The sequence below is a fragment of the Schistocerca cancellata genome, chromosome 5 (assembly GCF_023864275.1).
Source record: "Schistocerca cancellata isolate TAMUIC-IGC-003103 chromosome 5, iqSchCanc2.1, whole genome shotgun sequence".
In the NCBI taxonomy this organism is placed as follows: Eukaryota; Metazoa; Arthropoda; class Insecta; order Orthoptera; family Acrididae; genus Schistocerca; species Schistocerca cancellata.
Genome location: NC_064630.1, coordinates 156,210,760 through 156,225,818, shown reverse-complemented (window position 1 = coordinate 156,225,818; position 15,059 = coordinate 156,210,760). Strand labels below are relative to the sequence as shown.

Genomic DNA, 15,059 nt, shown 5'->3' with positions numbered 1-15,059 from the left:
ATTAAATGATCGAAAGAGTCAGTGAAAAATCTAGGCCTCATCAAAGAACAGAAGTAAGAAATAGAAGTAATCCACAGAATTATAAATCCATATCAGTGACATCAATTTGCTGTAGGAATTTGGAACATATACTTTGTTCGAACATTATGAAATACCTAAAAGAAAATTATCTATTGACAAATAACCAACATGGATTCAGAAAATACTGTTCTTGTGAAAAACAACTGACTCTTTATTCACAGTAAGTAATGAGTGCTATCAACAGGAGATATCAAATGAATTCCATACTTCTAGATTTCCTGTAGGCTTTTTACACCATTTCTCACAAGTGTCTTCTAATCAAACTGCATGCCTATGGAGTATTGTCTCAGTTGTGTGACTGGATTCATGATTTCCTGTCAGAAAGATCTGATATTTGGAGTTCCCCAAGGAAGTGTTATAGGCTTTCTGCTGTTCTCAATCTATACAAAAGATTTAGGAGGCCACCTGAGCAGCCCTCCTGATTGTTTGCAAGTGATGCTGTCATTTACCATCTATTAAACTCATCAGGAGGTCAATAAGAATCAATACCCCAGCCTTGTTACAAATTTTCATTCATTGCTTCCGTCTGCATATATACATCATAGATGTTTGAGACTTGAAAAGGTCTCTGGAACTCTACAGTTTCATTTGATTTGCAAAAATATTTGCAGAGAAAAGTGATAATTTAACCTAAACAATAAAAAGTGTGAGGTCCTCCATATGAGTACTAAAAAAATTCAGTCAAATTTCAGTTACATGATAAATCACACAAATTTAAATGTTGTCATCTCAATTAAACACCCATGAAATAAAATTATGAACAACTTAAATTGGAATTATCAGCCAGAAAATGTGTGAAGCAAGTGAACCAAAAACTGCATTTTATTGGCAGAACACTTAGAAGGTGCAGCAAATCTACTAAAGTGACTGCCTATGCCAAACTTGTCCATCCTCTTCTGGAGTACTGCTGCACTGGTATGGGATTCTTGATGCAGGACATCAAAAAAGTTCAAAGGAGGGCAACTTGTTTTGTATTATCACAAAATGCGGAAGAGAGTGTCATTGCTTCTGATAAGCAAGTTGGCATAGCAAAAAAAAAGTTTCCATGGGAGGTTCTTTTTTTCCCATGAGGTATTTGAGACTGGAATTGTTGAGAAACAGTCTGAAAGCAGTTCTCTGCCAAGTACTTAAGTGTGAATTGGAGAGTAGAAATGCAGATGTAGACCAACAAGTAGAGTACATTACAACAACAACGATAAAGAGCCTGCAAATCTTGTGTAGTCATCTAGACAAGATTGGCAATTGGAGACTCATGTCAACAATCTTTGGCACTTTATATAGAAGGAAAGTGACTTACGTCAAGTTGACTGGCTAGTTTTAATTTAATTTAATCATATGGCTACAGCTAATCATATGGCTAATCATATGGCAGACCATTAGCCGGGTGCCGGTCTTTCAATTTGACGCCACTTCAGCGACCTGAAGTCGATGAGGATGATAGGATGATGATGAGGACAGCACAACATCCAGTCCCTGGGCAGAGAAAATTCCCCAACCCAGATGGGAATTGAACCCAGGCCCAGAGGATTGACAATCCATCACGCTGACCATTCAGCTACCGGCGGCGGACGACTGGTTAGTAAAGACACTGAACAGTTACAAGTTGACTTTAATGACACTCATCTTGGGGATTAGCACATAATGCTTATCACAACAACAGATTCTCTCCAGTCACTAACAGCAGTAAAAGTGTATCTGGAAAACAGAGAAAACTGTGCTCAGGAATAGAAAAACATTCGTAACACCAGGATAGAAGAGTAATAGGCTAAGGGGAAAGTTTGCCGGTATTCAAGCTTAAATCAAAACAACAACAACAATAATAATAATAATAACAATAAAGGTTTTATTGAATACTAGGTAACATTTTGACCAAAAATAAACATAAAATATATTAACATAACAAAAATAAATAGCAAACTCATTCATGAACATTGATTGTAATATCTTGCAGGCACTTAGAGAAACTCACAGAATGAAAACTTGGAATATTTATTTCAGGCATAATATTTTGCAAAGAAATATAGTAAATAAATACTTTAAAAATACCAATAAACTTTTTTTCACTTATCGCTTCTAAAAGGTACTTTGGAAAAAAATAGGCTCTTTTAAAGCTGCAGAATGTTACATCTGACTCAGATTTGCTTATAAATTCTCCTTTAAATTAATGTAACAAAGCTGACATTCTGCAACTTTTGTGGCATATTAGATCTAAAAATATATGAAACTTTAATTTGTGACCGTTATTTTTTTAGACCCATCTGTTTCTCATGTATAAATTGCTAGAGCCAAGTCTAGGGTAAATGGAATAAGCATGGAGGAGGAGGAGGAGGAGGAGGAGATATAGGTGCTGGAGAGAGTAGGAGGGGAAACAATAATTATGAATATTGATCTGAAGCCTGGCAATCAGAGAATTCCTATCTGTGGGTATTGTTTTTGAAAATGAAGGAAGCTGTTGTTCAAAAAATCTGGCAATCAACTTTGTTCAGTTTTACCTCTGAGCCTGCTACCATTGCTGCTATGTCATCATCATTGACATTATTTACATCTGGAAATATCCATATTATTTACCTGTTGTAATCCAACCAATCATTAACCCTTCTTTTCTTCTTATTTAGTTGAGATTTATTTTTCACTGACAAATATTATTCCAGCTGTGAAATACTGGAATGGTGAATTACTCTTAGCTAGTCTGCTATCAATAGTTGAACTGTCAGCTTCTTCTTTGCTGACTAACTCAAGTTCATTAGCTATCACTGCATTCCTGGCTTGGATTCTTCAGCAGAATATGAGCAGATGAAAGAAGCTCATAAATTTGTTTTAAATTCACATATCACATGTTTAGCTAATAACAGCTAAAAATCAAATAGAAATAATTGTATCATTGTTAAGGATTGGTACCACATATTATAACAATACCCCAGTAAAATACGATTTCTTCATGAAACAAATGATGCCATATGTGGCAGTGTATACAATGTTTGACATCGCAGTTGGAAAACTGATCATTATGCATGTGGAAATATGTGTGGATTTTGCTCAAGTTGACGAACTTTGTAGCACGCTCTTTCTCATTTTGTAAATTCTTCATGGTCTAAGTACTTTCCATTAATAAATCTTTACAGTCTTCTATTTCTCTCTCCTGTTTCTGTATGATGAACTCATTCTTTACTGTTTCTGTATGATGTACTCATTCTTTACTGTTTTTCGTTTGCAGGTAGCAGGTGCTGCCAGCAGATGGATTGTAGTCTCTTTCACAAAGCCAATTTCTGTCTGCTGCAGTTTACTTGCATAATATTTTAAAAACGTTTTTATGCTGATCACTTTTGTAAGTTCTTGGCAGAAATAATACAGCAGCTACTCTTCACCTCATTCATGAGATAATGCATAATTAAAAAATGTTACATTCCTTAATAAAACTATTCCTGTAGGAAATTATCTTTGTGTCTCATTCACACAACTAATTACCTCAATAGTAGCATGATAGCAAATCAAACACTTTCTCTCCAGCACTGAAGACTCTCGCTAGGTCTTTAACCCAAGTTTATTAACAGCTACTTTGACTGTTTTGTTAATTTGCTCCAAGTCAAATATAACACCAAATGTAGGGCGACCATGAGCACACATGAAGGGCTGGTCACACTTTGCAAGATTTTTAATTAAAGTTTTACATTCCTCAAGTGCCAACTCTTCGCCAAACTTGATTGCACCTGTAACATATTAGGAATTAAATGTTGCTTATCTTAAAATCAAAATGTTTGCAATTTATTACATTACACAATTCATTCTGGCACAAAATAAAAAAAGACTATAACTACGAAATTACAGCTAACATTGTGTATTTGAGAGAGCAGCATTGAAATTATTGCTTGGATTTCACAGATAATAAATACATCTACACAAAAATAAATTATGTATTAAAATCTCAGGTGTGCTGCACAATTATGGAATGAATGTGAACAAGAGAGCAGCAGCACTACTGGTGACATCCATAAGATCTGTGCAAAATACAGCATATCTGAGTTCAGTAAGTGACACAATTATCTGCTGTTGGTGAGGGAAACATTCATTGGTGAATCTGGACCGACTATTTATTTATTTATATCTAAAAACAAAGTTGATGAGACTTACCAAACAAAAGCGCTGGTAGGTCGATAGACACACAAACAAACACAAACATACACACAAAATTCAGGCTTTCGCAACAAACAGTTGCTTCGTCAGGAAAGAGGGAAGGAGAGGGAAAGACGAAAGGATGTGGGTTTTAAGGGAGAGGGTAAGGAGTCATTCCAATCCTGGGAGCGGAAAGACTTACCTTAGAGGGAAAAAAGGGCAGGTATACACTCGCGCACACACACACATATCCATCCGCACATACACAGACACAAGCAGACATTTGTAAAGGATACCTGTCCTTTTTTCCCCCTAAGGTAAGTCTTTCCACTCCCGGGATTGGAATGACTCCTTACCCTCTCCCTTAAAACCCACATCCTTTCGTCTTTCCCTCTCCTTCCCTCTTTCCTGACAAAGCAACTGTTTGTTGCGAAAGCTTGAATTTTGTGTGTATGTTTGTGTTTGTTTGTGTGTCTATCGACCTGCCAGCGCTTTTGTTTGGTAAGTCTCATCATCTTTGTTTTTAGATATATTTTTCCCATGTGGAATGTTTCCCTCTATTATATTCATATTTATTTATTTATTTATTTATTTATTCATTCACTCACTCACTCACTCACTCACACATCTCATTCCATCAACTGAATCATGAAGGAGAACCTTCAGGAATATGGAATGAACTAAATTATACATTAACAGGCAAAAATAACCATTGACAGCTATTTCTGTAATAATGTATAATAATGTATAATAACAACAAACTATAACTAATGCTAATCAACTAACACTTATAATTATGGAAATTACTTCTACAGTACTTTGTACGCACACATTTATATTAGGAGGAAAGCAACTACTTTGAAAAAAGTCACTGCTCCTCCTTTTACAAGGTGCATTCCATAAGTAATGTGACCAAATTCATAAAAAATCATTTATTGAATATATTCATACAAATAATCAAATATTTTCAAAATAGCACCCTCTTGTGTCGATACACTTCTGGAGGCGGTGTTTCCATGCCGGGAAGGCATCCTGGAATGACTTTTCCGGAATGCCCTTCAGAGCTGATGTAACATGCACCTGGATGCTTTCAATTATGTCCCAATGTTGTCATTTCATGGCTCCTTTTAACCGAGGAAACAAAAAAAATGTCAGCGGGGGCCAGGTTAGGACTGTAGATAGGCAGGGAAACCAATGGGGTCTTGGTCCTGGCCAGGAAGTCATTTACAATGAAGGCGCTGTGACTCGGCGCATTGTCATGGTGAACTTTCCACATGTCCTTGATGTCACTTCAGCAGCACGAGGCCCTCCTTTTCAGTCTTTTGAGCACTTCCAAGTAGAAAGCTGAGTTCACTGTAGTCCCAGTAGGTATGAATTCGTGGGGAACAATGCCTCTGACATCAAAGAAGACAATGAGTATGGTTTTGATCCTGGACTTGCTCATACATGCCTTCTTGGGATGGGGCGACAGTGAGGTGTGCCACTCTGAACTCTGCCTTTTTGTTGTTCTCAAAAATCCATGACTCATCACCAGTGATAACTGAGTTTAAAAAAATGAGGATCATTTTCACACATTTCCAACGCTTCTCGGCACCAAAGCACTTGCATGTGCTTGTTTGTTGCTCAACATTTTTGGGACGAGTTTGGCACGCACCTTTCTCATGTTCAAATCTTTGGTCACAATGCAGAAAACCGTAGTTTTTGACATGTTTAGAGTTTGTGCTATCAATTGAAGGCTCAGCTGTCTGTCAGAGTTCAAACAATCGCGCACACACGTCACATTTTTGTCGACTGTGCGGTTGATGGCCGTCCACTGCGAGGTTCGTCGGTGATCTCCTCACGGACCTCCATGAATGACTTGTGCCATCGGAAAACCTGTGATTTGGACAAGCAATCATTCCCAAAGGCATGATGAAGTAATGGAAACGTTTCGGTAGCAGACTTCCTAAGTTTAACGCAAAATTTGATAGAGTACTGTTCTCTACAGAATGATCCATTGTGCCGCATTACATAAACTCAAAATGGGGTTGACAGAAATGCACGTCCTGACTCTCTGGCAGCTCACAGCCAAATGAGACAAAGAACGTTTTGAAGCTAACACCCCCCTCCACTTAGCCCAGCCAGTTACAACACGCTGTGGTGTACTGTTGCATAAGAAAAAAATTAGTCACAGTACTTATGGAACGCACTCTGTACACTCAGCAGCTGCTTTCTTTTAATACTTAATGTGGTGTCACCGCCAGACACCACACTTGCTAGGTGGTAGCCTTAAATCGGCCGTGGTCCATTAGTACATGTCGGACCCGCGTGTCGCCACTGTCAGTGATCGCAGACCGAGCGCCACCACACGGCAGGTCTTGAGAGACGTACTAGCACTCGCTCCAGTTGTACGGACGACTTTGCTAGCGACTACACTGACGAAGCCTTTCTCTCATTTGCCGAGAGATAGTTAGAACAGCCTTCAGCTAAGTCCATGGCTACGACCTAGCAAGGCACCATTAACTATTTCTAGAGAGAGTCTCACTTGTATCATCAAGAACGCTGTATACAAATGATGGATTAAAGTTGAGTATTCCAGCAGCTACGTACTTTTCTTTATAGCATTCATTATGTATCCTGTTTCAGACCTAGTGCCGGCCTGCGTGGGTTGACACGTGCATTTCGGCCTCCTTTCTAAATTAGTGTTGGCAATTCTGCCGACACTTCACTTAAAACAAGAGATTTACATACCTTTACATAAAACACTATCAGCTGTCTATGTACAGGTAAAGTAATGTTTTTTAATACAGGGTGTTCAGGCTAGAAGTATACACAAAAAAAAGCTTATAATGAAAGACCTCAATGTTTTATATCTTTAGGTAAATACGCAATCTCCTGATGGTCACCGTTTCATGAACTGTGGTGAGTCATACAAGGCACATGTGCATGCATTCATGGAAATGTTTATTGAGCAGCATGCAGACATATCTTGGCAGTCAAACATGTGAACACCACAATGAAAGGTGCAACATATGCTATATTTAGCTGAGTTAAAATCTGTTACATGTGTTCAGCAGTGTGCAAGAAGAGAATGGAATGAGGATCCTCCCACACGTAAATCCATGTATCAGGCAGGTTTCCAGGCTTATACAAATTTGATAATAATAAACAAACATTAATGACATGTGAGCTGGTTTGCATGCTACTGATTCTAAAGACTACCATTACAACTAAATATAATGAATTTGCATTTTCAGAGTTATGAGGAGCCCTCACTCATAACAGAATCTTTGAAACACAGCAAAGTAATTCACAGGCTACATTATTTGGAGTGGCGACAACTGGAACTTCAAACAAACCAACACTGAAGGGGAGATGTTACTGCAAGGCATCATTGCAACAACGTTCATACAGGTGAAATATGTACATGCAAAAGAGAAAGGGGGCAGGGGAGGGAGGGGCAACAGGACAAAGATGGACCCACCTGATGGTGAAGAGACCCAGTCAAACAAAAGAAACTCGCCTCTGGGTTAACTTGGTGGTAATGAGATACCAGAGCAGCAGGGGACAAAACTGTAATAAAAATCATCTGGTACTTGTGGCACTCAGTAGACCTCACCGCACTGAACAAACTTCACTGCACTTAACAATTCAGGTGTTGATATAGGGGAACAAACTGGGAATGTGGCACCAGATTTTGCAGAACCATGGCAAAAATTCTTCGAGGAAACACAGCTTGAGGACGGAGTGCAGGAGATGTGGCAGAACCTCATACATTTTCCATGCTGCGAGGAAATATGCAAACTGAGTGCCAACATGAAACGTGGCACTGGTCTGTGGCACATTGTGTCAGAGGTGGTGTTGATGGCACTGTGACAAGGGCTGGTGGTAGGTGGAGGCAACTTGTGACAGCCAGAGCGAGAGCACCAGCAGCAGCGAGTACTGTTTGTATAAAGCGTTTATTTTGCATTTTGTTTACGACCTTCCACTAAGGAAGGGATTCTATTTGTGTTTATCTGCTCTGCATAGTAACTAACAGTTCTTGATAAAACTTTACGTAGTTTTCGTGTTAGATTTCTTAGTGTTTTCTTGATCGTTTAGAACAGAAAGCGCCCTAAAACCGTCTTTTGTTTGTTTCGCGGCCGTTAGCCACTAGTCACTTGAATCAGCAGTTGTCTTGTGACAGCCAGAGCGAGAGCACCAGCAGCAGCGAGTACTGTTTGTATAAAGCGTTTATTTTGCATTTTGTTTACGACCTTCCACTAAGGAAGGGATTCTATTTGTGTTTATCTGCTCTGCATAGTAACTAACAGTTCTTGATAAAACTTTACGTAGTTTTCGTGTTAGATTTCTTAGTGTTTTCTTGATCGTTTAGAACAGAAAGCGCCCTTAAACCATCTTTGTTTGTTTCACGGCCGTTAGCCACTAGTCACTTGAATCAGCAGTTGTCTTGTGACAGCCAGAGCGAGAGCACCAGCAGCAGCGAGTACTGTTTGTATAAAGCGTTTTTGTACTTATTTGCTGCGCTTAGCTTTTAAATAGTTTTTCTGGGAAAACCTAGCGTAGTTTTCGCGTCTCGTATTTCAGTGAGTGTTTCTTGATTATCAGAGTAGCTCATCAGAAGATTATCTTGGGAATTTGTCACCGTATAGGGTAGGGTAAACATAGTCATGTGTAGGGACTGTGGTTGTTGTGAGCGGACGCAAGGAGAATTGGCCACTCTTCGGGGGCAGGTGGAGGCTTTGTCTGTTAGGCTCATCGAGCTCGAGGCACAGGCGTCGGCTCGTAGTGGCGTTGGGGCAACTGTGGTGAGACCTATGCCTACTTCGGTGGCCTTGGAATCACATGGAACCCCTGATGTCGCTGCGTCTTCCAGCAGTGAGCATCTTACCGGTCAGCCATCACTCCAGGGTGAATGGCGGACAGTGGTGGGCTCGCGCGTGCCTGGCCGAAAGGCGAAGGTGGGATCTGGCCGCTTGGCAGCTGCCTTACCCCTATCCAACAGGTACGGGGTGCTTCCTAGTGGTGATGACATCGTTTCCGAGCCACCACAGGATGCCTCGCCTGTTGGGCCAGTGGCCGATTCTCCGGCAAGGTCCCGACAGTCACAGAGGGCGGGCCTATTAGTTATAGGGAGCTCCAACGTTAGGCGGGTTATGGAGCCCCTCAGGAAAATAGCGGGTAGGTCGGGGAAGAATGCCAGTGTGCACTCGGTGTGCTTGCCGGGGGGTCTCGTCCGTAATGTGGAGGAGGCCCTTCCGGCAGCTATTGAACGCACTGGGTGTGACCGGCTGCAGATAGTAGCACATGTCGGAACGAATGACGACTGCCGCTTGGGTTCTGAGGCCATCCTTGGTTCCTTCCGGCAGCTGGCTGATTTGGTGAAGACAACCAGCATCGCACGCGGAGTGCAAGCTGAGCTTAATATCTGCAGCATAGTGCCCAGAGTCGATCGCGGTCCTCTGGTTTGGAGCCGTGTGGAGGGTCTAAACCAGAGGCTCAGACGACTCTGCGACTATAATGGTTGCAAATTCATCGACCTCCGTTATTGGGTGGAGAACTGTAGGGCCCCCCTAGACAGGTCAGGCGTGCACTACACACCGGAAGCAGCTACTAGGGTAGCAGAGTACGTGTGGCGTGCACACGGGGGTTTTTTAGGTTAGAGGGACCCCCCCTTGGGCGAAATGATAAAATACCTGACGGCTTACCAGAGAGGACATTATCATCGTTGATAAAGAACGTCCGTCCTCAGAGACCAAAAACAGGAAAAGTTAACGTAATATTGGTAAACTGCAGGAGTATCCAGGGCAAGGTTCCTGAATTAGTATCTCTTATTGAAGGAAATAGTGCGCATGTAGTATTAGGAACGGAAAGTTGGTTAAAACCGGAAGTGAACAGTAACGAAATCCTAGACACAGAATGGAATATATACCGCAAGGATAGGATAAACGCCAATGGTGGAGGAGTATTTATAGCAGTAAAGAATTCAATAATATCCAGTGAAGTTATTAGCGAATGTGAATGTGAAATAATCTGGGTTAAGCTAAGTATCAAAGGTGGGTCAGATATGATAGTCGGATGCTTCTATAGACCACCTGCATCAGCAACCGTAGTAGTTGAGCGCCTCAGAGAGAACCTGCAGAACGTCGTGAAGAAGTTTCGTGATCATACTATTGTAATAGGGGGAGACTTCAATCTACCAGGTATAGAATGGGATAGTCACACAATCAGAACTGGAGCCAGGGACAGAGACTCTTGTGACATTATCCTGACTGCCTTGTCCGAGAATTACTTCGAGCAGATAGTTAGAGAACCAACTCGTGAAGCTAACGTTTTAGACCTCATAGCAACAAATAGACCGGAACTTTTCGACTCCGTGAATGTAGAAGAGGGTATCAGTGATCATAAGTCAGTGGTTGCATCAATGACTACAAGTGTAATAAGAAATGCCAAGAAAGGAAGGAAAATATATTTGCTTAACAAGAGTGATAGGGCACAAATCGCAGAATATCTGAGTGACCACCATCAAACGTTCATTTCTGAGGAAGAGGATGTGGAACAAAAATGGAAAAAATTCAGAAACATCGTCCAGTACGCCTTAGATAAGTTCGTACCGACTAAGGTCCAAAGCGAGGGGAAAGATCCACCGTGGTATAACAATCATGTACGAAAGGTACTACGGAAACAAAGAAAGCTTCATCATAGGTTTAAGAGTAGTCGAATCATAGCTGATAAGGAAAAGCTGAACGAAGCGAAAAAGAGCGTAAAGAGAGCAATGAGAGAAGCATTCAACGAATTCGAACATAAAACATTGGCAAACAATCTAAACAAGAACCCTAAAAAGTTTTGGTCATATGTAAAATCGGTAAGCGGATCTAAATCCCCTATTCAGTCACTCGTTGACCACGATGGCACCGAAACAGAGGACGACCGAAGAAAGGCAGAAATACTGAATTCAGTGTTCCGAAACTGTTTCACTGCGGAAAATCGTAACACGGTCCCTGACTTCAGCCGTCGCACGGACACCAAAATGGAAAATATTGAAATAAACGATATCGGAATTGAAAAACAACTGCTATCACTTAGTAGCGGAAAAGCATCCGGACCAGACGAGATACCCTTAAGATTCTACAGTGATTATGCTAAAGAACTTGCCCCCTTTCTAACAGCAATTTATTGTAGATCGCTGGAAGAACGTAAAGTACCTAGCGACTGGAAGAAAGCGCAGGTCGTTCCCATTTTCAAGAAGGGTCATAAATCAGATGCGAATAATTATAGGCCTATTTCGCTTACGTCAATCTGTTGTAGAATAATGGAACATGTTTTGTGTTCTCGTATTATGACGTTCTTAGATAATACAAATCTCCTTCATCATAACCAACATGGATTCCGCAAACAGAGATCATGTGAAACTCAGCTCGCCCTATTTGCCCAAGAAATTCACAGTGACGTAGACACTGGCGAGCAGATTGATGCCGTATTCCTGGACTTCAGGAAGGCATTTGATACGGTTCCGCACTTACGTTTAGTGAAAAAAATACGAGCTTACGGAATATCGGACCAGGTTTGTGATTGGATTCAGGATTTCCTAGAAGAAAGAAAACAACATGTCATTCTTAACGGTTCAAAATCTGCAGATGTAGAGGTAATTTCGGGAGTACCGCAAGGAAGCGTGATAGGACCTTTATTGTTTACAATATACATAAATGACTTAGTTGACAACATCGGTAGCTCTGTGAGGCTATTTGCAGATGACACGGTTGTCTACAAGAAAGTAGCAACATCAGAAGACTCGTACGTACTCCAGGAAGACCTGCAGAGGATTAATGCATGGTGCGACAGCTGGCAGCTTTCCCTAAACGTAGATAAATGTAATATAATGCGCATACATAGGGGCAGAAATCCACTCCAGTATGATTATGCCATAGGTGGTAAATCATTGGAAGCGGTAACGACCGTAAAATACTTAGGAGTTACTATCCGGAGCGATCTGAAGTGGAATGATCACATAAAACAAATAGTGGGAAAAGCAGGCGCCAGGTTGAGATTCATAGGAAGAATTCTAAGAAAATGTGACTCATCGACGAAAGAAGTAGCTTACAAAACGCTTGTTCGTCCGATTCTTGAGTATTGCTCATCAGTATGGGACCCTTACCAGGTTGGATTAATAGAAGAGATAGACATGATCCAGCGAAAAGCAGCGCGATTCGTCATGGGGACATTTAGTCAGCGCGAGAGCGTTACGGAGATGCTGAACAAGCTCCAGTGGCGGACACTTCAAGAAAGGCGTTACGCAATACGGAGAGGTTTATTATCGAAATTACGAGAGAGTACATTCCGGGAAGAGATGGGCAACATATTACTACCACCCACATATATCTCGCGTAATGATCACAACGAAAAGATCCGAGAAATTAGAGCAAATACGGAGACTTACAAGCAGTCGTTCTTCCCACGCACAATTCGTGAATGGAACAGGGAAGGGGGGATCAGATAGTGGTACAGTAAGTACCCTCCGCCACACACCGTAAGGTGGCTCGCGGAGTATAGATGTAGATGTAGATGTAGATGTACCTTGATGGTGCTGTGCTCACTGGATGTAGTTGTCTCCATAATATAGGCCAGCTTGAGCCAGTCTTTAGAGACGATTGTTGCAACAGATGGACAACATTGAGTTCAGACAGAGGGAGAATGTCTTCTCCCCACATTGCAAAAACAGTTGTGAGGCCATGTATTGCAGGCAGTGAGGTGGCTGGTATGCATCCGTCCAAAGCATGATGTGGGAGCATGCTGCAAGGTCATGGTGAACAAAGGTGCAGTGCTCACCGTAATGCTGCAGAAGTGCTGGTTGCAGCTGGGACATGAAGCCTTGGAACTGTTGCACGAGACATGGGATGATGCTGTCGGGAGGAAGTGGGGCTGCTTCTATAAAATCGGCAGAGACGACGAGTGGTTGTCCACATACTAGATCAGTGGCAGAAGTTCCTAGGTTGGCTTTGGGTGGGAGCCCACAGGCCAAGAAGCACAAGGGGCAAGGCGGCAAGCCATTCAGAAAAATAACACCTGAGTGTGGTTTGAAGTGTGTGGCAGAATCATTACATATGCCATTAGCAGCAGAATGACAGCTGGTACTACACTTCATATTGGAGCTGCAGGTGTTTGCCAGAAAGTGAAACGTGTGGAGATGAATTGGCACCTGTGATCTGAAGTGAGGTCATGGATGCATCCAAAATAGGACAGTCAGGTCTGAAAGAAGGCTGCGGCCACAGTTTCGGCTGAAACATCAGGGATGGGGATGGCCTCTGGCCTGCGTGCAAATCAGTCGATAACTGTCAATAGGTACTGACAGCCACTGGAGGAGGATAGCAGGCCATCATTGTCAAGGTTACATGTCAAACTGGTGCTGTGTGAGAGGTAAGGCTGCAAAAGGAGTGTGTACATGCTGGCTGACCTTGGATGGCTAGCACGGTATACAGGTTCAAGCCCAGTTGCTGCAGTCACACTGAATGCCCGGCCAGACAAAATGTTGTTTCATAACGGCAACAGATGTGCAGATGGCAAGGGTGCATTGCCATGAATGCAGTTAAAGGCATGTTTTTGGAAGGCGGATGGGAGAAAGGGGTGGGAAAAATTGCCAGAACTGTCAGGCTGTGAAGGCCCTATGAGCATGTCGCACCAGATTTTATGGTCAGAGCCAGATATAGGTATTAACTGCAGTTTGAGGCCAAAGGCAGCATTCTGAAGGGAGGGGTTGAGGTATGTGTCACCCTTTTTGGGCATTCTATGGGTTTGGTGATGGTGCAGCAACAGCTAAGTTAATCTGCCACAGTGTTATCACAGCAGCATTGTGTATCAGAGAGCTTGCAAGAAAAGAAGGCAATAATTTGCCAGAAATTGTTCACATGTTGCTGGAGGGTGGCTCCAATAGTGACTTGGCTTGCGTCTGCAGCTATTGCAAGAGGGGCAGCAAGTTAGGGGTGGGCCAAAAGCACCACAGTGGTGAGGTCTCATTTTGTTTTCTCACAGCTTTCAATCATGGCCTCTGTTCAAGTAACCAGTTTGTTATCTTGTTTTTTATCACCATGAAGTGTGATAGTGAGGGGCTCTTGGGTGGGGATATCAACAGAAAAGTTGACCATGCTGATGAAACACAGGAGGCCTTTCAAGGTGGTAGGATATGGAAAGTCTGTAATTGCCTGTAACTTCTGAGGGAGGGGGTGTGAGCAAGCAGCAGAGATTGAGCACCTGAGAAGTTCCTTGCTTGCCTGCCCAAAAGACAAATTTTGCTGTGATGACAGTCACCCCAGCTTTCTGTATATGAGTATATTATCCAAACAGGTAAAACATCCCAGTGTGCCCCAGAATACGCCATCTAAAAATCGCTGCCAGGTTTGCAGTGGGGAGGCCAAACGTCATAAATGCATTTGCAATAAGCTGAAGAGTGTGATTATGGCTGTTTTCTCAATGTCCTCTGGACAAACTGGGATTTGAGCATAGACCTTTGCACAGACTTTGTTACTGAAGATAGTTTCTCCAGATATGACACTGTTGTAAATGTGCTGCAGAGGAATGCGATAGCATTCAGGAATAGTGTGGGCATTCAGTTTAGGTAACCACTAAACAGGTACCAGGAACCATCCTTCTTGGGAGCAAGGTGAAGATATGAGGCCCAAGGGCTTTTGGAAGGACAAAGTATGCTGGTGATGAGTAGCTCTTGAACCTTGTTCTATAGGATTAAAGAGCATATGAGGGGGAAGGCGGCGGGCAGGAAACCAATGTCATGCATAGTGTCATGGTAAATGCTTGGGAGGGGGGAGGGGGGGGGGCACAGCTTGTTGAGAAGGGGAAATTCTATTCTGCAAGGAGCTCAGTGTATTGGTGTGGAATCA

At 42.2% G+C, this 15,059-nt stretch overlaps 1 protein-coding gene across 1 annotated transcript in view; it reads right to left on the bottom strand.

Moving 5' to 3' along the window:
• Positions 1–2,003: 2,003 nt before the first annotated feature.
• Positions 2,004–15,059, bottom strand: part of LOC126188411 (DNA mismatch repair protein Mlh3-like) — a 174,503-nt gene continuing 161,447 nt past the window's right edge. Inside the window, exon 11 of the mRNA XM_049930014.1 lies at positions 2,004–3,788. Coding sequence (XP_049785971.1) covers positions 3,604–3,788 — 185 coding nt within the window. The 3' untranslated portion in view covers positions 2,004–3,603. The remainder of the gene's footprint in view (positions 3,789–15,059) is intronic.